We start from the raw sequence: 23,220 nt of genomic DNA on the forward strand, positions 1-23,220 counted from the left end.
TCTATATAGCTCAAAAGAAAATAAGATGGTGAACTCATCTTAATAATCTATAATGTTAACGTTACTTATCAAAACTTTGGATAGTGAATCCATCTTATATAATCTATAGAGCTCAAAAGAAGACGAGGTACATAAAAAAACATTAATGAATGCTGTTGAGAAAATCCTCTTCGCCACTGCTAATGGAATCACCGTCATCATCACTGTCTTCACCATCACTATCACCATTATCGTCTTCATCATCACCCTCGCTTACAATCTCCATAATTCCACCATCAAAGAACATACCTCCATCATCATCATCAAAATCACTCGCACTGTTATCTTCATTGTCATCGCTGCTCATGTCATCATCTCCACTGTCGCTATCGTCTCCAGCTAGTCCAAGAATCCGGTCCAGGTCATCTTCGTCGTCTTCATCATCTTCATCTTCATCCTCTGTCTCACCATCATCATCGGGATCCGAGTCATCGTCCGTTGGTCTCCGTCTGCCAATCTCATACATCCTGGCTGAGGAAAACATATCATCTTGATCTTCCATTGTGATCAGCCCAAGAAAAGAATCCGTTGGTTCTGTGGCGAAGTCGAGAAGGCATCGGTCCACCGGTATAGTGGCAATGTCTGAATAGTTCACCGCGTCAAGAGTGCGGAAAGCAGCAAACAACGGATGCTTCGCACGGCGTGTGTTGACAGCAGACATCACGTCCTCAATGTTTCTCCTCAGCATTGCGTATATAACATCTCCCCTGGAGTTGAACGTAATAGCTGTCTGGTCCAGTGATGGTACACTCCGAATAAGCCTCGTATTCATATTCCTCAGGTCCCAGACCTCCGAGTTTATGATCACCTGTTATAAACATATTAAGATAAGCCAAGACATAGTGAGCTGACTTTTTTAGTTCAGCTGCTCAAACATTAACCAGAAAATTGATTTATTTTATTACCTCATTTCGAGAAGGATGAAAACCGCCGCCACCATAATCAGTAAACTGATCAAACCGTTTGCAACTATTTGGGACACGGCGATCCCAGAGATGACCATTCCACAATATTAATGAATCGCAAGGGTTGAAGTGTACAAGAGTATAGGGACTAGTCCGGGAAGAAGTGTCTGGGTCAGTGAATTTCTCGGAAAGACTGCCGGTCTCTACGTTATACAGAAGAACATCTTTTGTTGGTCCTTCAGAAGAGAGCGCTGCGATAAGTGACCCAGAGTTGCTGAACTTTGCAGCCTTGCAACCATCAAACGAGTGTTTAGACCCAACAGTTATATCAGACGCGTCCCACAACTGCACATCACTGTAGCTCGAAGAAAGCAACAGTTGAGTATCACCAGAGACATATGACTGAACAAGTGTAACCGGAGCCTGGTGACCTGAAACACTCTCTAGCATGTTACCGCTGCTAGCGTCAAATATCTTGATTTCTCCAGCATGGCTACCGACTGCTAAATGATTAGTACCACCAAGAAGTGAAATGCTTGTGAAGAGAGCAGTCTCATCTCGGTAAGATCTCCAGGATTTGAATCTGCTGAAAACAAATTGACGGTCCCTGCGATTCCCATGGACTCCACTGTAATAACTCTGAAGCTCACGGGTGCCAAGACGGTCAGTGATGTTTAGTGGAGCTTCAAGTAACCGTTTAGGTTCAGGACAGACATGCGGATGTAGGAGAGACACAGGGGGGAGAGTTGTGATAGGAGCCCGGCACTGCCTGTGTTGGTGTTTCAAATACTGGACTACAAGGGAGTCTAGTGATAACCGTTCCGAAGGCTGGGGATCGCTTGGAAGCCTTAGCTGAGAAGCAGGTGTCATCTGGCCTAGTCTGGAGCTCCCAGATTGGTTGACATCTAAAGCTGAAGCTGGTGTTTGGAAACCTGAAGCCTCCGCAATGGTTGAACTCCTACGTAAGGAAGCCGATGTTGGACAAGCTGGAGTTCGTGGTCCTAGCTCGCCCAAATTGATTCTTTTACTTGAGGTTGACATCTCTGTTTCTCTTAGCTCAGACAATTTCCGTTTTCTCGGAAAAGTTGGGGTCTTAAATTGAGCATCGGCATCAAGGTCGTTCTTCTCTGCAACAGCTTCTGATGTATCTCCACAAGCAGGATCTGAATTTGAACTACTGTTTATTCTCTGCGTAGACTGAGGTTGAGCGTCCTGGTACAAAGATTGCTTTCGTGACTGCGAACCAAAGCTGGGTGAGAAAGCCAACTGTTTCTTCTTTGCGGATGGAGCTGCATTACCTCTCGAACTAGGATCTTCTTCGTGAGCATTGACTTTGGGTTTGCTGGGGAAAAAACCACAGTTAGTACGACCAGAGGGCCATTGTTGCTGTGCTACTGGCGTGGACGTCTCCTGTGTGGAGGAAGCCAGATGTTTCTTCTTGGCAGATAGAGCCGCATTACATTTAGAGTTAGGATCTTCGTCATGTGCACAGACTTCAGGTTTGCTGTTGAAAAATCCACCACTAGCACGACCAGAAGGCCACTGCACCTGAGCTACCGGTGCAGACATCTCCTGTGTAGCGGAATATGCAATAGAAGAAGGGGGAGCCAAGGAAGGTAGAGGATTCAACTGAGCCTCTTTCAACAGTGCTGAAGCAGTTTCACCAAGACCTGATGCCTGGAGGTGCTCATGGATAAGGAGCAAAAGCTCCTTAGAATCATATGTTATAGGTGTTGCTGCGGCAATGGCAGCTCTTTCAATGCGCCTCAGTGTTGGAGTAGCAGCATCACTGGCTGTTAGTGTATTCGCATGCCCTGAATTTGTTACTATCTGCAAAACACATATAAACCACAACTTAAAATGACTGCACAACTTCAACAGAGAAACAAATGAATAGGTCAGTTGAGATGGTTACCCCTATCAGCTCAAGGGCCACCTGCGTAAGTTCAGCCTGCCACCTGACCTGATCTGTTCCACTTGACTGACCACCTGAGTCCCGAATTAGTTCTGATAAACTCCTACCAACCTGTAAACCATGTTTGGAAAGTCAAGTCTCAATCAGATCAGATGCATCTCAGAGAAAGGAAAAGAAGAAAGCTGGGAGAAAGTTTTTTGCAATTCTACCTCAAGTTTAGTCAGTATTTGTGCAATTGTATCATCTCTAGCGAGACCAAGAAGTACCCTGCAGGCCAGCGCTCGTAGGCAATCTGGGGTAGCAGGGGGGTTCACATATATTCTGGGCTGAAGAAGTTTTAAGAGAATTTTTATACCATCATTCCCACGAACAGCCTCACGTGCTTGACGATAAACCTGCTCCAACTTAGCAGCAAGGCCAGCAGAACCGGTTCCTGCTCCTAAGAAAATTCTTCGATCCCCGACCAAACCTGAAGACGCTGGTGCAACAGGAGTTGGCGGAGCATTATCTGCAGGAACATCGGTTGAAGGACGGGCAGTGGCTTGGTCGGGAACAGGTTGATGATTTTGGGCAAGAAGCGGCTTATTGCTTAATGATGGTGGTGGGCACACCAGATTGATTAGGACATTTAGTGCAGGCTGTATGATCTGCAATAACTAACGACACATCAGTCATCAGGGAAAGTATTAATGAGAAGCAGAAGAAGAAAGACAACACCCATGTGAATAGTGGATAGAAGCGGACTGCTGACCTCAGGGTCCACTATGCTGTTGGAAATATTAGTTGCATCCAGAATGACAGCAATGCCAGCACGATTGTTGCTGAGTGCGGCAGTCACAATTGCTTTGCGGCCATCAGGTATTGATGTAACTATGTGAAGAACACCAAAAGCATACTGAAGTAGATCATGGAGATAACGGTCTACTGGTGGAGTCTGCACATGCGACCAAAATATAAATACATGGTATAGACAAAATAAAGTACATGTGGAGAGTAAAATGCTACATTACCTGGCATAGTTCCAACATGGTAACATGTCCAGAGGAGGCCAAAAAGCTATTGACAGCAGGCCACTGAGTTCTCACAAAGGTCGGACCCAACTTCCTATCCTTCTGTAACTGAAGGAATACGGCATCCACAGCTTCATTGCTAATGTCAAGGGGCTTATGGGCTGCCCTAATATTAGGAACTTTTGGCACACCACCTCGGCCACTTCTGCTTGGGCGAATGGATTCCACAAGCAAAAGTAGATGAGCTCTAAAATACTGACGCAAAGCAAAACAGGTGTGAAAAGCCATCTGTTTCTCTGAGGACGTCATGACTTCAGGGGCTGATCGGTCAGAATTAGCACCAGTTCTAACTGAGGCTGCATCTTTGAGAATTGCAAGGAGTTTCTGCAAACTATTATGAGCATCAAATGCATCTAAAATGGCTCTAAAGACAAAAGCAGCAGCAAAGAATAAGGCTGAATTTTTTCTGGCTTGATCCTGGGAACAGTCTAGAAGTTCGATAGCTAATTTAACCACTTGATGTATGAGATCCGATGGAAGTGCACAGACACGCTCCATTATACCCTGCGAAAAAATGAAGGTAAGAAGAAGCCGGATTCGTACTAATTCAACGACAGTTCTAAGCAAAAATTGCAATGGCGTCGAACAACTTTGCTGTCATTATTACCTGAAGAGAGCCTATGGTGTATAAGCAAGATGAGAGACCATAAAAGGTCTCAGTAACCCTTGGCACAGCAAGTAACTTCTGCAAGCCACCCCGGTCAACAAACATTGCAGCAAACTTCCGGTGTGCAGCCAAAGCGCAAATTAACTTCATTACATCAGGTAACAAAGGCGACAGTGTGAAGCTATCACCAAGTTGGGACGTACGCTCCAGTAGCGTAATGCATACATCAACACCTTTTTCATGGAGGACAGGCCCGAGAACCTCAACATATTCTCCCAGTATCTCAAGGCACTGGATGCAATATTTTTCCTGTAACTGAGCCAACGATTCAATATCTGGAAGTGAAACTTCTCCAACATCCACAGTTGCGTCAGTTTCCACACTACTCGTACCCGCAGTCTGATCAGATGTAACACAGGTGGCATTTCTGCAACCAACCAAATAACAGAGTTAAAGACCTAAATAATCTAATATAGAGATAAACATCAGCAGAGTTAACGACATAATCTACAACAGCATAGCATGACTGACCTTGAAACCTCAGCGGCATCTATGACTGTAGTAGCTGCTCGACGAGCAGCAGCCACGGCAGCTTCTTCACTGCCAGAGGACTTAAATTCCTGGAAAAATTAAAAAAAGGAGACAATCAATATAAATATCAGGTCACCTGTCCAAGAGGTTCATTAAGGAAATCAAATTTAAAACATGCCTCCAAAGCAGTAGTTTTAACAAGCTCTGCTGCAGCATCACCGGCTGCTTTAACTGCTTCATCAGGAGCATGGGCAGCTCTAGCTTCGGTTTCAGCAGCTCCAACCGCTCTCTTTACTATATCAGTTATGTTTTTGGTTCCAATCACGCAATCTTGAAAGCACTCATCATTCTTCTCTCTTTCAATCTCCATTATACCAGACTTCATTTTCCCCAGCCATTTAGTCCCATCTTCTGCATTTCTGACATCTAAATTTTTTGATTGATCCCTATCTCTGACACCAAGACGACCTGATGTAGGAGATGCCAAGAGACTGTCTGTATCAGTAGCACCTTCGTTCACCTTTCCTCTCGCCCTAGATTTTGATCGGCTCAGTCTATTTCTTGAAGGGTCATCTCTTCCGGTATTGCCATCTCCAGGCTTCATTTTACCGTCAAAAACAGCAGGAACATTACATCTATCTCTACCATCGATTTCGAGTTCTCCTTCAGACAGTACATCAGTCTCTCTACCGGCGTCGGCCTCAAGAACATGGTCACCTTCAACTGTATCCACAACCCTCCGCACCCTACTTCGACCATCTTCTTTTGTTTTTAATGACACATGCTTAGCCTCAGTTGTATGAAGGGCATCTCTACGGCTCGTGCTTGCCTCTCCAATAACACGTACTCGGAGATAATGCATAAGCTTAGCAGATAGTCCTGACGTCAAGACGTCTTCAACTAATTGACCACGACTTGAGTCAGATCAAAAAAACAATATTTTAACTTCAGATAGTGCAAAAAATCAAAAAGAGAACAACAAATTGAGAATGTAATATCCGTACCTCGTCAGAGAGTGAGCGAGAAGTCCAGTAGAATAAGTCTTCAACATCTCAGAATCTGAGGCCTCACTGCTACCAGAGTGTTCACCAGGAAACTTAACAGCCTCTTCCAAGACCCACTTTTTAAAGTTTTCCGTAACAGCATCATCGAAAATATAAGGATGCTGAACAAACAAAAAAAAAGGAGTTTCGTCATGAACCAACACCAACAAGCTAAAACGTAAGGGAAACGAGCAAGAAGCTAGTAGATTCTTACCGTCCAAGTAAGCAACCAATTCATTAGCAACCTTGCGGAGGCTGCCTTTACAGCTGTTGAGTAAGTATTCTCAGATAGAAAAGTTGACGAAATCAACTCAAAGAACTCATCATTCTCCTGTAAAAAAATAACCAAATAAGAAGACAGAACACACTAGTACTTCAACCATTTTGTAAAAAAGACTTACTTTGATGAGTTTACATAGCTTTCCACTGATATGACTACCACGACCATTAGAGTAGAACCCATTCTCCTTTATAAACCTGCGGAAACAAGTAAAGCGTCAAGCTTTAAAAACAACTACAAATGAAACAACAAAATCAAGAAGAGACATACAGAGACTCCTGAGATTCGAGGAGGTGGCTAAGAGCGTGGAGGACAGTAGGGTTGGGGTTATTAGCACCGTTAGTGATATGTTCCATGAGCTTCTGCGCCTTCTCTATAAGCCCTTCTTCTTCTTTAGGGTTATCTCCTCCGCCGTTTGAATTCTCCGTCTCCGTCTCCGCCGCGAGAGCCAATTGTTCATTCTCAGCCGTGGGATTGGGGACCTCGGGTTCGTTCCCTTGCCCGTCCATTGTTAACCTCTCTTTTTACAAGGAAGAAACACCCAGAAGCGGCGATCAATCTAGACGTTGGAATAAAGAGAAAACTTTAGTTGTGGGAATAAGAAGGAACGCAGCAGCGGAGGAGGTGGCAGCTGGAGACGACAAAGGTAAACCGACTGTATTACTAAAATATAACCCGACCCGTTTTCTCATCAGATAAACCCTAGCCCATTTTTCAGTAAATGGGCCTATATAAGGCCCATAGTTACAATGCTGCATTAAGACGCATCCGGTTTGGATTCCGGTTGGAGTTCAAGTCATTGGTTCGATTCCGGGTTCTTGTAGATGTATGAACCATTCTAATGTATATTTTTCACTTTTCAGTTCAATCCTACTATATAAAAGCTACTAATTTTGAGGTTTCTTAGGAATGCCACATAGGATAAAATATTCTCTACCAATCAAACTGTCACGTCATCGCGAATGTTTAGATGATGGGTCTCGAACCATCCAAACCCATCAAAATAGCCAGCCCATTGTATAACTTATAGCTTCTTTTTCTTTAGCCTACTTGCCTCAAACGTCTCCAGCGACTCTAAATCAGTTCGTCTACCCAACTTCACCGGTGTAACTCCTACGACTACAACAATAGCACTTCAATGCTCCATTATAACTCATCAAGTGAAGACTCTTTGTACCTCTCCACATCCCTCTTCTCAATCTCTTGCCCAGTTCCTTAAATTTGATTTGTCACAAAAAGTTAGTGCATCCGATAGTTTTTGAAATTCAAATAATACTAGGTATTTTTCTGCACCATGTGCAATGATAATTTTATTAAAAGTTAAATTATATTTAAAATGAAATTTATTAATATTATATATTTTATTATTTTTGACTAATATTTAATATAAAATTGACTATTTTTGAGACTATAATGTTTGCTATTGTGATCAACACCTTTTTACAGTATTATGTTTGTATTTTTTTTTTATTAGTCATCTTCCTGTTATTTTTTTCTTTTTGGTAAAATGATTAAAAAAAAAGACTGAAGCTAAAATTAATCTTTTTGTTCTTGATCATTCACGTTATCTTCAAAGTTAATAACATAGCCAACGTAAATGATCGACGTTGAGATTTCAGCTTTTCTGATTTTTACTATTCTAATGTTCAATATAATTTGAATATTCTCTTTGTTTTATAATATAATGGTTTAAAAGTATTTTTGTCTATATAAAAGCTACTAATTTTGAGGTTTCTTAGGAATGCCACATAGGATAAAATATTCTCTACCAATCAAACTGCCACGTCATCGCGAATGTTTAGATGATGGGTCTCGAACCATCCAAACCCATCAAAATAGCCAGCCCATTGTATAACTTATAGCTTCTTTTTCTTTAGCCTACTTGCCTCAAACGTCTCCAGCGACTCCAAATCAGTTCGTCTACCCAACTTCACCGGTGTAACTCCTACGACTACAACAATAGCACTTCAATGCTCCATTATAACTCATCAAGTGAAGACTCTTTGTACCTCTCCACATCCCTCTTCTCAATCTCTTGCCCAGTTCCTTAAATTTGATTTGTCACAAAAAGTTAGTGCATCTGATAGTTTTTGAAATTCAAATAATACTAGGTATTTTTCTGCACCATGTGCAATGATAATTTTTTTAAAAGTTAAATTATATTTAAAATGAAATTTATTAATATTATATATTTTATTATTTTTGACTAATATTTAATATAAAATTGACTATTTTTGAGACTATAATGTTTGCTATTGTGATCAACACCTTTTTACAGTATTATGTTTGTATTTTTTTTTATTAGTCATCTTCCTGTTATTTTTTTCTTTTTGGTAAAATAATTAAAAAAAAAGACTGAAGCTAAAATTAATCTTTTTGTTCTTGATCATTCATGTTATCTTCAAAGTTAATAACATAACCAACGTAAATGATCGACGTTGAGATTTCAGCTTTTCTGATTTTTACTATTCTAATGTTCAATATAATTTGAATATTCTATTTGTTTTATAATATAATGGTTTTATAATATTTTACATTAGATATATTAAAATAATATTCTAGATCGATATTCAATTGTCAGTTTTCAACTATTACACGTAAAAAAAATTATTAAGTACGCTTTTTTTTTTTAAATGGAGGTTTTATTTTAAGTAGGTTATTGGAGTACTTTTTATTTTTGTAAATTTATTCGAGATGAGATTCCGATCTTTTAAACTAAGATAATTTGTGTTCTATACATAATTATATTTTTTTTACATAACTCCAAAATCTCGGACTTGATTTTTCATATTTTATTAGTTAATTGTGTTACATATAATAGAAATATTTACTTCAAACTAAAAATAAATAAAAAAATCAAATTGAAAAATTAGTTATATATAATTTAATATAGAAAAATTTACATACAAATAAAAATGATAAATGTAACAAATTTAAATATATTATTCGCGCAGAGAAAGGATCTAGTTATGATAAAAGTACTAGAAACTGGTTAATACTTTAAAAATCGACTCAATTAAACTTAAGTTTGGTTTCAGTTTGTTACCATCTTTCGATTATTTTCAAAAAATTTAAATAAAAATATTAGATAATTCAAGTTATTTGATTTAAAATCAAATATCTTATATTTTCAATAAAATATTGATTAATTAATTTTTTTGAATATTTCTAAAAATACCAACATAAAATTTTGATTTTTAAATTGGAAATTGAAAACTAAACATAACTAGTATTTATTTATATATATAATGAATGTGTTTAGTATTTAGTTATTATTTGGTTTTCGGTTGGGTTTTGGTTTTAAGTTTTTCGGTTTTTCGAATTTCGGGTAAAATTGAGTTAGCTGAGTCGTCTCCAGCGACTGAACATCGCCGGAAATGGACGGAGAAGGAGCCTCAGGCGAGTCTTCGTCTTCAAATCAGCTAGAGAATTGGAAAAAGTAAGTTTCCCATTAGACTTTACTTCGACTCAGATCAATCAAAACAGTTGAGAGATTCGTTTGACTTCTTTACAGAGAACAGGATCGTCTGAAGAAGAAACTGATCACGCACGATGACTTCTCATGGCAAGGATCAGAGACGCTTAAGTACGTTGGAGGTGTGGACATAAGCTTCTCCAAGGACGATTCTTCAGTGGCGTGCGCTTGTCTTGTCGTCCTCGAGCTACCTTCTCTCCGTGTAGTTCACAATGAGCTCTCTCTAATCCGCCTCCAAGTTCCTTATGTCCCTGGGTTTCTCGCCTTTCGTGAGGTTCTTGTCTAGTGCTTTGCTTTATTAAGTATCTTAGATTGAAAGATTGGATTTTTTTTATTGTGTTACAGGCTCCGGTTCTGTTGCAGATTCTTGAGAAAATGAGGGATGATCATCATCCTTTCTATCCTCAGGTACTGATGGTTGATGGGAATGGGATTCTTCATCCACGAGGTGAACCTAAACAAAAACGTTCTTGTTAACCTTAGCTTTTCTTCTGCTGCATCTCAAGCTCTGTAATTCATGTTGTAGGATTTGGCTTGGCGTGTCATTTAGGTGTTCTTGCTCATCTTCCGACCATTGGTGTCGGAAAGAACGTACTATCTCTGAAACCTTTCCTGCTTGTGTACATCATGTGTGCCAATCAGTTTTTGTTTTGCCTACATTAGATAGTTAATCTGGGATGTGTGGTTTGTTCAGTTGCATCATGTGGATGGTCTGGATCATTCTGAGGTTAGACGGTTGTTTCAGCTCAAAGAAAATGAGGATAAGAAAGTTATCACTTTGGTAGGAAACTCTGGTTTCACATGGGGAATAGTAAGTGACTTTGCTTTGAACATTTGTGAATAACCTGCCGTGGGGAGTAGTAATCACAAATTCTTTTCAACAGGGGCTTAGGCCAACTCTGAGTTCTCTGAAGCCCATATACGTTTCAGTTGGCCATCGCATATCACTTGAAACTGCGGTTGAGGTTGTCAAGATGACCTGCATGTACCGCGTACCTGAACCTATTAGACAGGTACATTGCTACACTTTGATATGCCGAAAGACCAGAAATATATATTTTTTTTAAAGATTATTGTGGAAAGTGGAATGTACAGCATTTACTATTTTTAGGCAGATATAAGATCAAGAGCATATCTTCAAAAGCACCAACTTCGTCTCTTAAAAGATTTGGGACCACTCGGAATGGGTAACTTTTGATGTTTCCTTCACTCTTATAGATCTTGTATCACACTAAAATCACAACTGTACACAGTAGTTCACATGTCCATTTTCTTTCTCATTCTTTTGTCTGGCACAGACTGAACATTAGTCGTTAAAACAACCAAAGAAGGCTGTGAACACTTTTCCACATTAAAGATCATTCTGCAATGTCTTTACAGAGGAGCTCCACACAAGTTTTTCCTTTATTTATCTCAGTGACTCTAAACCAAGATTATTTCGATTTATCCACCGACTCTAACCAAGATCATTTCGAAGAGATGAGTCTTGTTGTATCATTTTTGTATCCAATACATTGTATGTATTTTGCGTTAAGATATGAAATATTTTCCATGTAGCCATTTCACATTTACTTAAAATTTGAATATGAGAATTATGTTTTTAAAAATATCTTTTCTCAAACCGTGTTTAAAGGACTGGATTGGACCGATTTAATACTTGCTAGTTGCTACCGAAATCATTTTGGACAGCAGAAAACACTTTCAATCCAGCCTTGTCCGTCTCCTTCAAATTACCTATATTATGCTTTTTCTTTTAAAATATCCTTTGGTAACAGTTAGGGCTGTCAACTGCTTGTGTGGCCCAGTTCAAGCTGTTTTGGGTGGGTTATGGTTAAGCCCAAATTTTTTACGGTTTAGTTGGGCTAAAAGCCCAGTTTATCCATGGACAATTTGGTCCAACCCAATTGGGTATTGGGTAGTCCAATACATAAAAAATCATTTTTTTTTTATTTTGACTGAAAAAGGAAAATTTCTTTTGCCGTCGCCGTTGTATTCCTCTTTTGCGAGTTGGCGATGAAATTTTGCGATCTATCCTTCTGATCTCTCTTTTTGGATTCAAATTCTCCGGCGTGTGAGTTCTTCTTCTCCCAATTTCCGGTAAGATTCTGATCTTACGTTTTAGCTTCCGATCTTACGTTTCTATAACTTTGAGTTTTTAGCTTCGATCTCGGGTTAACTTTGAGTTTTAGCTTCGATCTCGAGTTATTATGACGATGATGATGAATCTCTGTTGTGGGTTTTGTGATGAATCTCGTTTTGTATTATGATGAATCTCCGTTGTGGATTTTGTGATGATGATGAATCTCGTTTCCATTGTTTACTCTAGCTCTGATGATGATGAATCGTTTAGAATATCGTTTTGTTTTGGATTCAGAAACACGATGAGTTGTATGAAGTGAATTCATAAACAGTGTTGTTAAAAACTTAAGTCATTTAAGATTGTTTCAGATTTTCAAAATTTTCAATGTTGTTTAAAGTTTCAAAATTTTACTACTCAATTTTGGATATTTCTATCATATTTCAATGTTGTTTAATATTTAAAATGAGTTTAAATTGAATTTAAACAGATTTGGGCATGTGTTAAAAAAAAACAGATTTGGGTCAATACTTAAATTGCTTATAAATGGGTGGACTTGGGTGTCCAGTTGGGTGATGGGTGTTATTGGGTATGGGTGTTGTTGGGTGTGGGCTAAATATGGGTGTAGGTGTTTTAAGCCCAGAAAAAAAAACACCCAGTTGAACATACCCATTTGGGTGTGGTCCAACCCAACTGACAGGCCTAGTAACAGTAACCTATCTATTATGCTTAACGCTATGTCTAGAGATTCATGAAACGGTATCGTGAATTGTGACTGGCATTGTAAGCTTTGATTTGTTGTTGATTTTTGTTTCATCATGTTTGGACGTTGTCCAGAGGAAGAAAAAGAGTTGTGACGTAGGTTCTAAACTTTACTATCTTCTTGTTATTCATCCACAATTATATACACAACTCATACGTTTATATATGGATCATTAATGTGTTACTATCTTTCACCTTTTCCAAGGAGTTCAAAGTATAAAGAATGGGAGAATATGGTGACTTTTCATAGTATTAATTTCGGATCAACTTAGATGGAAGAAGTTGTAAAGATCGATTTACATTTTACTCTTGCACTAAAAACCATGGACATAACTTTCAGACTTCTAGTTCTTGAAACACCAAACGTCACCGTAAGCCTCACAATATATATCTGTTTATCACCAAACAAGATTTCATCAACCAAAAAGTTATTTTCTCTGTCTCATTATATTTCCTACTTTCTCTCCATCTTTTTATATCTAAAGCGAAATGGGAGGCAGTATGATGTCCGAAGTGTGTGATAATAATATCGATGCGGGGTTGTCTTCTCTTGCAATTACCAACAATGTTCCAATTCAAGCGCCGATTGTATCTTCCTACAATGACCACATCAGGCCGTTGCTTGACACTGTGGACAGGCTGAGGAACCTGAATGTGATGAAAGAAGGGATCCAGCTTCCCACTATTGTTGTGGCTGGAGACCAATCCTCTGGAAAGTCCAGTGTTCTCGAGTCCCTGGCAGGAATCAGTTTGCCTCGTGCAGCTGATAAAATATGCACTAGGGTTCCTCTTGTGATGAGGCTTCAGCGGAGTTCTAGCCCCGAACCTAAGATCTGGCTCAAGTACGGTGATAAGTCTTATTCTACAGATGAGGAACACATCACTGAAGATATATGCAAAGCAACTGAGGCTATTGCTGGTAAGTTTTGAATTAAAACTAAATGTGTACATATTTAATATAACATCATATATATATATATATATGTTATGCTACTCCTAGTTTGTGATTATGATTAAAATTGTAAAATATACCCATTTTGCAGGAACTGGGGAAGGCGTCTCAGACACTCCTCTCGAGCTCTATGTAAGAAGGCAGAGTGTTCCTGATCTGACAATGGTTGATCTCCCTGGGATTACTCGTAACCCCGTCAAAGATCAACCTGAAGACATATATGAACAAGTATCCGCGATGATAAAGAAATACATCGAGCCACAGGAGTCAATCATTCTCAACGTTCTGGCAGCTACATGCGACTTCTCAACCTGTGAGTCCATACGCATGTCCAAGCAAGTTGACAAGAAAGGGGAAAGGACTCTGTGCAACCTAAAGGGCTCCTGGAGAAAGTCACGGCAGACGACGTGAACATCGGACTCTCGGTTACGTCTGTGTCAGGAACCGCGTAGGCGACGAGACGTATCAAGAAGCTAGAGAGAAAGAAGAGGAGCTTTTCAAGAAACATCCATTCCTCTCCAAGATTGATGGATGAAATCAAGGTTCTCGAAGAGTGCAAATGTATAGGGTTGCCTAATTTCATACCAAGATCAGCCTTCGTATCCATCCTAACAAAACGCCTTGATGCAATACATGCTAGGCCGGTCGAGTTCATGAGAGAGATATGGGACTACGTTGAAGTTGTTCTCTCATCAGTCATCAACAAATACTCTGAAAACTTCTCTCAGATTCAGCCTTCCATCTAACGAGCTTGTAGGAGGCTAATCTCTAAGATCAAAGAACAGTCCGTGACAAGAGTGATCGAAATGGAGAAACTGACGGAGTACACATGCAACCCTGAGTACACCACCGTGTGCACGCAGAAGATCGCTGCGCAAGCTAACTTCGTGAATGCTGTTAGCTCGAATCAATCATCCTTAACTTTAGCTGGATTTGGAACTGTTTCGATTACGCATCTGAGGAAGTATCCGTCCCAGTTGCTGCATCAAGCGTTCGACATGAAGGTTAGCATGACGGCCTACTGGTCCATCGTCGTAAGGAGGATTGTGGATAGCTTTACGCTTTACCTTCAGTTCACTGTGAAGAATCTTGTTAACAGTCAGTTTCAGAAGGAGATTGTTGGGGAATTGGGCGGAGGAGGAGACGTTGAGAAGATGCTTGATGAGTCTCCGTCTGTGGCGTGCAAGAGGGAGAAGCTTAAGAATAGTATCAAGCTGTTGAAGGAGTCCAAGGAAGCTGTTGCTGCCGTTCTTGATCAGAATCATGGTCAAGGATATCGTTATTAAGAACTGCCATTATAGATTAAAGCTGTGGATTTTGAGTTTCGTAGGCTGCTTCTCCACCTCAAGTCTCAAAATATTCTGACTCAACAGCTCGGTTTTAGATCAACTCCATCAAGACATCAAAAGGATTATGAAAGCGGGACCTCTCAGCATTCAGATTTCTGTATGGTTTGAAAGATTTTAGTGCATTCTTTGCTAGCATGGTTAAAACAAGAACATTTTAGTGCTACTAAAGTTCTAGCTACCCACCCAAAGTGTAAGAGTTCTCTCTTCGGTCTTCAGCATAAAAAAAAAAATATTGACATAACTATATATTAGATTTAAAAGCCATTGTTTATTACGTAATAATATGTGTAATCAATACAATACCTTGTAATATGTTGTAATCAGTACAATACGTAATATGTTGTAACCAATACAATATGTAGTATATATGGCTAGTGTATATACGTATAATATGTCATAGCACTATAATATGTGGACTGACTATGAGAAATAGTCCTCTGGAATGTTGTCTCCGCATCCAAGGTTAGCAACCATCTGAAACTATAAAAAGAAAAACAGATTTCAATTTAATGGGTTTTGTTAGGTTACCATTTACACAATGAATATTTTTTTTGTTTTCTTTACCTGTGCAGACATGTATTTTGTGCGAGTGTTGACGAAACGTCTCTGAAGAATTATGTCTCGTAGAAGTACAACCTTGGTTTGCAAGTCACTAATTTTGTAATCCCATGGAATTACCTATAAGAAAGACACGAATGTTATGGAATAACCTAAAAAAATGAACAAGTGTGAGCAACATATGATTTTTAAATACCGCTTGAGGTTTTGCACCCGGATGAAGCATGAACTGAGCCAAGAAGGCACAAGCGGCGGCTAGGATAGATGGGTAACGCTGAGAGCAATCTCGGTCGAGGAGAGACAAGTCCATGAGGTAGCAGCAGAGAAACTTCAACTGCAAGAAAAGATAGGGTTAGGGTTAGTTAAATAAACAAAACTCAAATTAAATTGATGTTCATATAATATTGTGCTAGAGACCGAGAGCAGATATGTAGAAAAGTAGAACTCACAGTATCATCAGCTTGGTCGTTGACACAAAGAAAGAGGTCAACAAACATTTTTGTAGTTGGACTAGATAGACTCCAATCGAAGCTACCAAGTATCGCCAGCTCCATCTCAAGTTCATCTGAGTTGTGGATACTGAGTGCCTGTGCCATCCCTGTGCCACCATACTCGTACTTGCTAGAGAAAGAAAAAAACAAAGAAAAGTTAGAAATGGGTATAAAAGTGATAAAATAAGCTCAAAATAGGAGACTAACACTGCAATGAACAGTGCTACGTCCATGACCGTTTGAGGTTGTAGATAGGCCTCCCCTTCAGCCGGTTGAAAGTTTCCAAAGTATTGATCAAAGATCAAAACTGCCAAGTGAATTGCTCCAGGGTATGGTGTAGCCCTTGCCGAAACCATCATTGTGTCGATAAGGCTGGCCCTCATGTCTTGATCAATCGGGTGATTAGGAACAGGGTCGAGCTGCTTAGGAAAAAGCATTTCAGTGTAGAGTTGTACAGAATGGTCATCATAACCAGCGTGTTCTACAGGCTGCATATCCTGAAATAAAGAAGAGAGTGAGAAAGGAGGAGACAAAATAAGTAGATATACATTGAACGCATTAAGTCACTTCACATCACAGACTTGCCTCGTTACCAATGACTTGCGGCTGTGGGACCTGTTCCTCCTGATTCTGCTCCGGGACCTGATTCACAATGCAGGCAAGGGAAAAGATGATGCGAGGACGATCGGAATAAGGAAGAAGGAGAAGAAGGACGAAGTTCTTATAGTGAGCGGGAAAGTATCTGCTTTTCAGTTTTGCCGAACACGAAACCACCCTCGAAACTCTCTTAATATTACTCTTCTGCCACTAACCGCTTTTTACTCGCATTTCTCACTTCCCGAATGGTTGGTTGGTTATGAAGGAAAATCAAGGATTTATTCAACCAAATATTTGTTATTGATCCAACTTAAAGTAGTAAACATGAATTTAATTTGATAAGTTTATAGAAACTTTAATGCAAATCAGTTATCCGAGCTCAACGATATCCAAAGGAAAGTAAAAAAAAAATTCCAAAGTCGCAAGAATCTGAATCATCCATCGATTGACACCCACAACTAAGCTTTAATCGACCTTCCCATTCTCGCAAAATGCTCTGTTAATTTTACCAAACAAAAAAAAATTGTGTCGCGAGTTCTTAACAAATATAGGAACCGTCTACTTCCAAAAAATGTGCAGGCTCTAATATACACTAGAAATTGGATCAAAGGATATGAGGCTTATAAACATGGTAAATAACTCACATTATAATTTGTTGTATAGTACTATTATCCTTAATACTAATTAACTGAATTTTTTGAAATTTACGGAAGATGAAATCGATCTTGAAGAGGAGACATTACCATCTTTTCAGTCCATTGCCAATGTGGAGGAAGATGAAGATGCTGAAGTTTGAAATGTTTTCATGAATTTGTGTTTCGCTTTACTACAAGTTGGGATTTCTTGTTTAAGTTGCTTGACTTTGTTTTCAGTACTATAATTTTGTGTTTTGCTTTGTTACAATGTGAGATTTTTTGTTTAAGTTGACTGATTTTGTTTTCAGTACTATGAATTAGTGTTTTTCTTAATGAAAATTTGGTTAAAACACCATGAACAAGACTAAGCTATGAATGACCAAATCAGTAATGAGACTAAACTATAACAATGTTACAATGTAAGCAAATTTTAGAATATCTCATAAAAGTAGAAACTGCATTCACAAAAAAATGCAGCTATTTTTACAAATTGTAGAACTCACATTCCTCATATTTAGAAATTTAATTAAAAGTATATTGTACTTTCTAAAAAAAAAAGTAAATGAACTTGTTTAATTTTGAATTCAATTTATATTACCTAATTTTTCGTAGAAGATGAAATCTACTTTTCGTATAACATACCTTAAAATTTTAATGTATCATTTTTCAACCCAAAAAAATATTTATTTGTGTATATGGGTGTTTCAACAATTGTTTCAATTTTTTTTAGAGCCATAGAACTATTTATTTCATTAATTTTTAAAAATGAAAATGGTAAAAGAGAATGGACAAAAAAAGAATTTATACCAAAGGAACAAAAAGACTGAATTTTTGTTGAGTTTTGGTAAATTTCCAAAAAAAAAAAAGATTCAGTCTGTAATAAAAAAAAAAAAAAAAAAAGGTCAGAGGGAGGATGAAGGGAGAGAAAAGAAGATGTGTAAACGTTCCTCAAGAGATTGTACAAGAAATTTTGGTGAAGCTTCCGGTGAAATCGCTGGCGAGATTCAAAGCCGTATCGAGAGAATGGGGAGGAACCATAGAATCAAAGTATTTCATAGAGAAACACAATCGGTATCAGAAATCTTTACAAGTAGGACAAGTGAGAATCGTTTCATTCTCAAAAGAAAAAAGATACAATGGTCTCGCTTTAAAAAATATGTTGGTTTCTGCAAGTGGAATCATACATGTTTCTCCATGTCTACCCATTAGGGCTTTTAACCGGTTTGATGGTTACAAAATCTCTGAGCCTTGCGACGGTTTGATTTGTCTCTATACCTATTCACGTATATTTAACCTTGTCAATCCTGCCACCACTAGCCGCCGCAGAATCCCTGATCCAACCCCTCCTTATTCTTTTAGCGGTACTTAATAATTGTTTGGTTCTTCTTATAATTAAGCTTGTTTATAAAGTAGGGTTTGTTTATTGTAACAGGTAGGCATGAGGTTTATACTTTGCTAGGGATCGGAAGATCGAATAGTGTGAGTCCAAGGTATAAGATAGTGTGGTTTTTCGAGTGTGATATCAAACGGGTGAATAAATCTACTAGGTGCATGGTTTTTGCTCTTGACTCCAACACTTGGAGATACGTAGATCCACCTCATTGTCGAGTTTACTATCGTCATTCTCTCATACACTTGGATGGAGTGATGTATTGCTTTGCCGACTACATGGAAGAGCCAAGACTCTTTGAACAGGATGTCAAACTACTAGCTTTTGATCTTCACACAGAGACGTTTCGGAGCATTTCAATTACTCCGGATATCGGGTGTAAATGCTGCCATGAATTAAGCATGTGTGTTCTTAACTATCGTATATGCATCTTCAAGAGCTTTGTTGATGATCAGGACTGTTTTTTCAAGATTTGGGGTCTAGACATAGACAAGAGATCATGGGAAACCATGTATTCCATAGATTTGTCTTGTTTTCCGCCAGAATTCAAAGTAGGGAAAAGAATCATCCCGATGGCAACGATCAACGATTATGTCATCATTTCAAGTTTTGATCGTACCATCTGGGTCCTCTACAGTTCCAAAAGCTGCATCTTGTATCACACGCCTTTTGCTTGTCACTTGGTCATGTCTTATTTTGAGACTCTAGTCTCCACTTACCAATAATTATTATGTTACTTACAGAAAAATTTAAGGCCTGGACTTCCTACTCCCATCTTGAGTATTTCATCGACAAACATGTTGTTAGCTTTGGCTTATCCCATCTCAAGCAAGTTTGGTAATCTTCTGGACCATGGAGATTTCATACCTAGCTGGTTTCGTTTTCTCATGATTGTGGTTTCTCGTTTCGATCTTTTCTTACTATATAGTTGATTTCTTACCTTTGATTCTTTGTAAATAAACATCTCATCTTACGTCGGATATAAAATTATTTCAAAGGCATTATGTCAGTGACTCAAAAGTTTATTACCAAATTTGATATAGGAAACTCAGTCCGCATTTGTGTCTGGAAAATTAATCTCTGATAATATTTTTATTGCTCTGGAGATGTTTCACGGATTCCGTACAAACAATTCATGCAAGCATAATTTTTTGGCAATTAAGAGAGATATGAGTAAGGCTTATGATAGAGTCGAGTGGTCTTTTGTCAAGCGATTACTTTTGAAGGTTTATTTATCGACTGGGTGACCCTGATGATGCAATGTATTTCTTCAATTAATTATAAGGTCCTTTTACATGGACAACCAAAAGGGCATATTGTTTTAGAGAGAGGTTTAAGGCAAGGTGATCTATTGTCACCATACTTATTTATTCTATGTACTGAGGCCCTTATAGCTAATATTAGGAAAAATGAATGAGAGAAACGACTAACTTAAACCCATCTATTCCCATCTATTATCATATTATTAACCTGAGTCTTGATAGTGCTTGTAAAAGCTCATTTTTAGATCTACTGAACTGAACAGACTCAGGTTAAAGTCATTCAACGGAACATTCGAAGGCATAACTCTGATTGTGATCACGCTGATTCGAGGGCATAACTCTGATGGTGAAACAGAGCATGAAAAAGGTCGGCAGGTACCGTACAGGGTTGGTGAAGAAACATCTATTCCCCTTCAAGAGGCTCTCGTCTTCCCTCTGTAATTGTATTGCTGAGCCCATTTTCCGCTCATTTATAACTGTCAGAGCTAAACTGCACACGTTAAAAAAATGAAATATCAAAGAAGCAAATGAATTTTTTTTTTTTTAAGCAAATGAATGTATACAACAACTAACTAAATTTTCAGATACGTTCTGTTTTTTGGGGTGAAATTTTCAGAAATTAAATCAAAGTATTTACTCAATATGGTTACGTACCGGTGTACATATTCAGCCTATGAGTGAATATAACTAACTGTAGAAAGTCACACGTGTGTGATCGAGTGGCGAAGGGGGATCCCGGAAAGTCTCTAAGGGACCCCGATTCGAAACTTTACATTCAGGTTATCTATATGTGTGGCTATACGAGAAGAGTATCTAATTTCCCTTTCGACCAACCAGATCTGTAGGGTGCAAGTGTACGAGTCTCTGGGGATTAGTCGGTTGGGTTTCAGGTCAACAAAAATACACTAACTATAAAAATGAGTGTTTTACTGAAATAATTACAAGAGTTGTCACTTTGTAAAAATGAAAACAATATGACGAATAAGATTGTTTCGTTTTCGCTACGTTATACCTTCTTCTGCCTCTACATGGAAAGTCGACAACAATCTTGTCTTAATTAACCCTTGAGCCTATTATTGGGCTGAACTTTCAACATACTAATGGGCTTATTCTCCTTATTGGGTTGATCGGAACGAAGCCTAATAGAAAAAGTGAATCAGTGATGGTGGATTCCGTTCATATCATTATCAATATCAACATATAGAGATGCAGATACGTTTCAAAAGAAGAAGAAGATAACTAGCGAATCTTTATTTTTTTGTTATAAAAGTCAACAGAATCTTTACTGATCCCGAAAACGACACTCGTAGACTTTTCTTCTAGGGCTTATCCGAATTTTATCATCAAATTAAAATCTAATCAACCACTAACCACATCCTCCCATCTCCAGATTCATCGTCGCGGTGAGTATTTCTCCCATTTCGCGTTTGATTTCCCGGCGCCTGTTCTTCGTTGATTCTATTTTATCTGTTTGGGGGAAATCGAATTTTATATATCTGTGATCTGATATATATATATAGGGTAGACGGAGAAGAAGATATGGCGGTTACTATGAAGCATATGTCGTTGATCGTCTCTTTGTTCGGCGTCTTGTCCTTCCTTCTTGGGGTCATCGCGGAGAACAAGAAGGTAACTGTTGCTTGCGATTTTGTGTTCATGTTACTGAATAATATCGAAAATTAGATTTGGTATTATCGCAGTAAGCTCACTCTGAAACAGTTACGTATTAAACAGTGATCCCCTGCATTACCTTTGTTAAAGCTTCATAATTATAATCTAACCACAGAGAAACTTACAGTGATTAGAAGAGGTTAGATTTGTTTTACTAAATTCTCGGAGTAGCCATTAAACAGTGATCTTTGTCACAGTTCCATGACTATATACAATGATAGGGAAGCCATTTGTTTCATCTTGTTGTTCTTGATGGTCTGCTGAAACCTCTAAACTATGAATTGTTGTTTGGTTATGATGGTTTTGCTTGTTGTTTGTGCTATCTTTGGTCCATGGTAAATGTTACGTTTGTTTTACTAACATGACAATCACTCCCTAATTCTTGGAGTGGGCATTATACAGTAATCTTTGCCAATGCTCAAGAAGCCAATTGTTTCATCGTTAGTTCTAATTGTCATTTCGGGTTCTTTTTATGGTAGCCTGCGTCTGGGACTCCTATAAACGGGAAGGGAGTAGTTATCTGCAAATATCCATCTGATCCAACTGTCGCCTTGGGTTACCTTTCTGCTGCCTTTCTCCTTGCCTGCACAATAGCTGGATACAAATCCTTGTTCATGTCTTACAAGGGAAGGTCTGTTCCCAACTCTGTCTTGTTCAAAAGCACCACCTTCTCTGTCTTCTTCAACATTGCCTTGTAAGCAATTATTCTCTCCCCTTTTTTTTTTGTACTTTCTGTCATTGCTTCTTCTGCTGTGCGTTGGTGTGTTGGTGTGTATTTTTGATTATATTAACAGAGTTTATTTGCTGCCTATGATTTTCTTTTCTTGTAGGATCACATCTGGACTGGCACTGTCTCTGTTGCTATGGCCAACCATTACAGAGCAACTTCACTTGACACGTAATGTCCATCGGAACTTAGAGACCAGTTGCCCCACGGCTAAGACCGGTCTGCTTGGTGGAGGTGCCTTTGTTTCATTAGACTCGTGCCTTTTCTGGTTGGTCGCTCTGATGCTCGCTGATAACGCACGTGAAGACCATTTTGATGAAACTGAGAACAGGAACGTCAATGGGAACTCTTCCTCTAGGGATGTTAATCTCAAGATTGATGCTTGAGAGAATAATCTGCATCCGATTATTAGTATTGGGTTTTAATAAATGGTTTTTTACATTATTCTATTACTTGTTTGATTAAGAAAATAACTATTCGTTTCTTCTGGTTCTTCTATGTTCTTAATAATATTTGATTTTAAAGATACTTGAACTGTTACTGAACCTGATGCATTGTCATTTTAAGCTGTATATATCTACTCAGATTCTTGATTAACTAGTCTTTTGATTTCGTTTTATCTTCTTAATTTAAAAACAGTTTTGATATCAATTAATTTCAAACCATCTTTTGGATATTTAGACTATTCGTGATATAAATACTATTAAATTAGAGAGCTGTCACTTGAACAATATTTATGTTCTATTGTGCTAGTGAGTAACCAAATTTAACTGTTATCATACCACAAAATTAATATTCGTAAAATGTGCATGCAATGCAAGCACTAAAGTAGAGTAAAAATAAAGAAAAAATCATTGAATACAATCGGTTCTAATCCATAATAG

At 38.5% G+C, this 23,220-nt stretch overlaps 4 protein-coding genes and 1 non-coding gene across 14 annotated transcripts; 3 read left to right on the forward strand and 2 right to left on the reverse strand.

Moving 5' to 3' along the window:
• Positions 1-6: 6 nt before the first annotated feature.
• On the reverse strand, positions 7-7,142 carry LOC103834625 (DDB1- and CUL4-associated factor homolog 1). Of its 2 annotated transcripts, none has more exons than XM_033276477.1 (13): positions 6,661-7,142; positions 6,512-6,587; positions 6,325-6,441; positions 6,072-6,232; positions 5,246-5,981; positions 5,068-5,156; positions 4,537-4,963; positions 3,870-4,433; positions 3,611-3,793; positions 3,069-3,515; positions 2,860-2,970; positions 945-2,774; positions 7-847 (listed from the first exon to the last, which is right to left on the reverse strand). In XM_033276477.1, the coding sequence occupies exons 1-13, from the start codon at positions 6,897-6,899 to the stop codon at positions 143-145; spliced, it is 5,685 nt and encodes a 1,894-aa protein (XP_033132368.1). In that variant the 5' UTR covers positions 6,900-7,142; the 3' UTR covers positions 7-142. The 2 variants fall into 2 exon arrangements, with proteins under 2 accessions (XP_033132368.1, XP_009108940.2); XM_009110692.3 differs by having other exon boundaries at positions 3,069-3,506; positions 6,661-7,135.
• Positions 7,143-9,146: 2,004 nt separating this feature from the next.
• LOC103834626 (endonuclease V) lies at positions 9,147-11,425 on the forward strand. Of its 8 annotated transcripts, none has more exons than XR_004450163.1 (9): positions 9,656-9,723; positions 9,768-9,829; positions 9,905-10,139; positions 10,211-10,313; positions 10,392-10,456; positions 10,560-10,676; positions 10,750-10,878; positions 10,981-11,052; positions 11,164-11,425. XR_004450163.1 is itself a non-coding variant. In XM_033276977.1 (9 exons), the coding sequence occupies exons 2-9, from the start codon at positions 9,768-9,770 to the stop codon at positions 11,166-11,168; spliced, it is 792 nt and encodes a 263-aa protein (XP_033132868.1). In that variant the 5' UTR covers positions 9,660-9,723; the 3' UTR covers positions 11,169-11,425. The 8 variants fall into 8 exon arrangements, 7 of the variants coding, with proteins under 7 accessions (XP_033132872.1, XP_033132873.1, XP_009108941.1 ...); XM_033276977.1 differs by having other exon boundaries at positions 9,660-9,723; positions 10,977-11,052; XM_033276978.1 differs by having other exon boundaries at positions 9,655-9,723; positions 10,229-10,313; positions 10,977-11,421.
• Positions 11,426-12,009: 584 nt separating this feature from the next.
• Positions 12,010-16,102, reverse strand: LOC103835499. Its single transcript, XR_004450167.1, has 2 exons — positions 16,013-16,102; positions 12,010-15,891 (listed from the first exon to the last, which is right to left on the reverse strand). It is a non-coding gene; the product is annotated as an uncharacterized LOC103835499 (transcript).
• A 2,044-nt stretch (positions 16,103-18,146) lies between these two features.
• LOC103835500 (putative F-box protein At2g02030) lies at positions 18,147-19,461 on the forward strand. Its single transcript, XM_009111683.3, has 2 exons — positions 18,147-18,647; positions 18,719-19,461. The coding sequence occupies exons 1-2, from the start codon at positions 18,200-18,202 to the stop codon at positions 19,399-19,401; spliced, it is 1,131 nt and encodes a 376-aa protein (XP_009109931.1). The 5' UTR covers positions 18,147-18,199; the 3' UTR covers positions 19,402-19,461.
• A 1,657-nt stretch (positions 19,462-21,118) lies between these two features.
• LOC103834629 lies at positions 21,119-22,940 on the forward strand. 2 transcript variants are annotated; one of them, XM_009110698.3, is made up of 4 exons: positions 21,119-21,341; positions 21,459-21,567; positions 22,089-22,303; positions 22,440-22,933. In XM_009110698.3, the coding sequence occupies exons 2-4, from the start codon at positions 21,478-21,480 to the stop codon at positions 22,720-22,722; spliced, it is 588 nt and encodes a 195-aa protein (XP_009108946.1). In that variant the 5' UTR covers positions 21,119-21,341; positions 21,459-21,477; the 3' UTR covers positions 22,723-22,933. The 2 variants fall into 2 exon arrangements, with proteins under 2 accessions (XP_009108946.1, XP_018508910.1); XM_018653394.2 differs by having other exon boundaries at positions 21,138-21,341; positions 21,464-21,567; positions 22,440-22,940.
• The last annotated feature ends 280 nt before the right edge of the window (positions 22,941-23,220 follow it).

Source organism: Brassica rapa, chromosome A08 (genome assembly GCF_000309985.2).
Source record: "Brassica rapa cultivar Chiifu-401-42 chromosome A08, CAAS_Brap_v3.01, whole genome shotgun sequence".
NCBI lineage: Eukaryota > Viridiplantae > Streptophyta > Magnoliopsida > Brassicales > Brassicaceae > Brassica > Brassica rapa.

Bases quoted from the DNA above. Each gene is read 5' to 3' on its own strand.
- LOC103834625 (XM_033276477.1), bottom strand. From the start codon at position 6,899: ATGGACGGGCAAGGGAACGAACCCGAGGTCCCCAATCCCACGGCTGAG. The intron at 4,964-5,067 runs GTCAGTCATGCT...GGTTGGTTGCAG, and splicing joins GATGCCGCTGAGGTTTCAAG to AAATGCCACCTGTGTTACAT. The intron at 3,794-3,869 runs GTAATGTAGCAT...TCGCATGTGCAG, and splicing joins CCATGTTGGAACTATGCCAG to ACTCCACCAGTAGACCGTTA.
- LOC103834629 (XM_009110698.3), top strand. From the start codon at position 21,478: ATGGCGGTTACTATGAAGCATATGTCGTTGATCGTCTCTTTGTTCGGC. The intron at 21,568-22,088 runs GTAACTGTTGCT...TTTTTATGGTAG, and splicing joins TCATCGCGGAGAACAAGAAG to CCTGCGTCTGGGACTCCTAT. The intron at 22,304-22,439 runs GTAAGCAATTAT...CTTTTCTTGTAG, and splicing joins GTCTTCTTCAACATTGCCTT to GATCACATCTGGACTGGCAC.
- LOC103835500 (XM_009111683.3), top strand. From the start codon at position 18,200: ATGAAGGGAGAGAAAAGAAGATGTGTAAACGTTCCTCAAGAGATTGTA. The intron at 18,648-18,718 runs GTACTTAATAAT...TTATTGTAACAG, and splicing joins CCCTCCTTATTCTTTTAGCG to GTAGGCATGAGGTTTATACT.
- LOC103834626 (XM_009110693.3), top strand. From the start codon at position 9,768: ATGGACGGAGAAGGAGCCTCAGGCGAGTCTTCGTCTTCAAATCAGCTA. The intron at 10,677-10,749 runs GTAAGTGACTTT...TCTTTTCAACAG, and splicing joins CTGGTTTCACATGGGGAATA to GGGCTTAGGCCAACTCTGAG. The intron at 10,879-10,976 runs GTACATTGCTAC...TACTATTTTTAG, and splicing joins TACCTGAACCTATTAGACAG to GCAGATATAAGATCAAGAGC.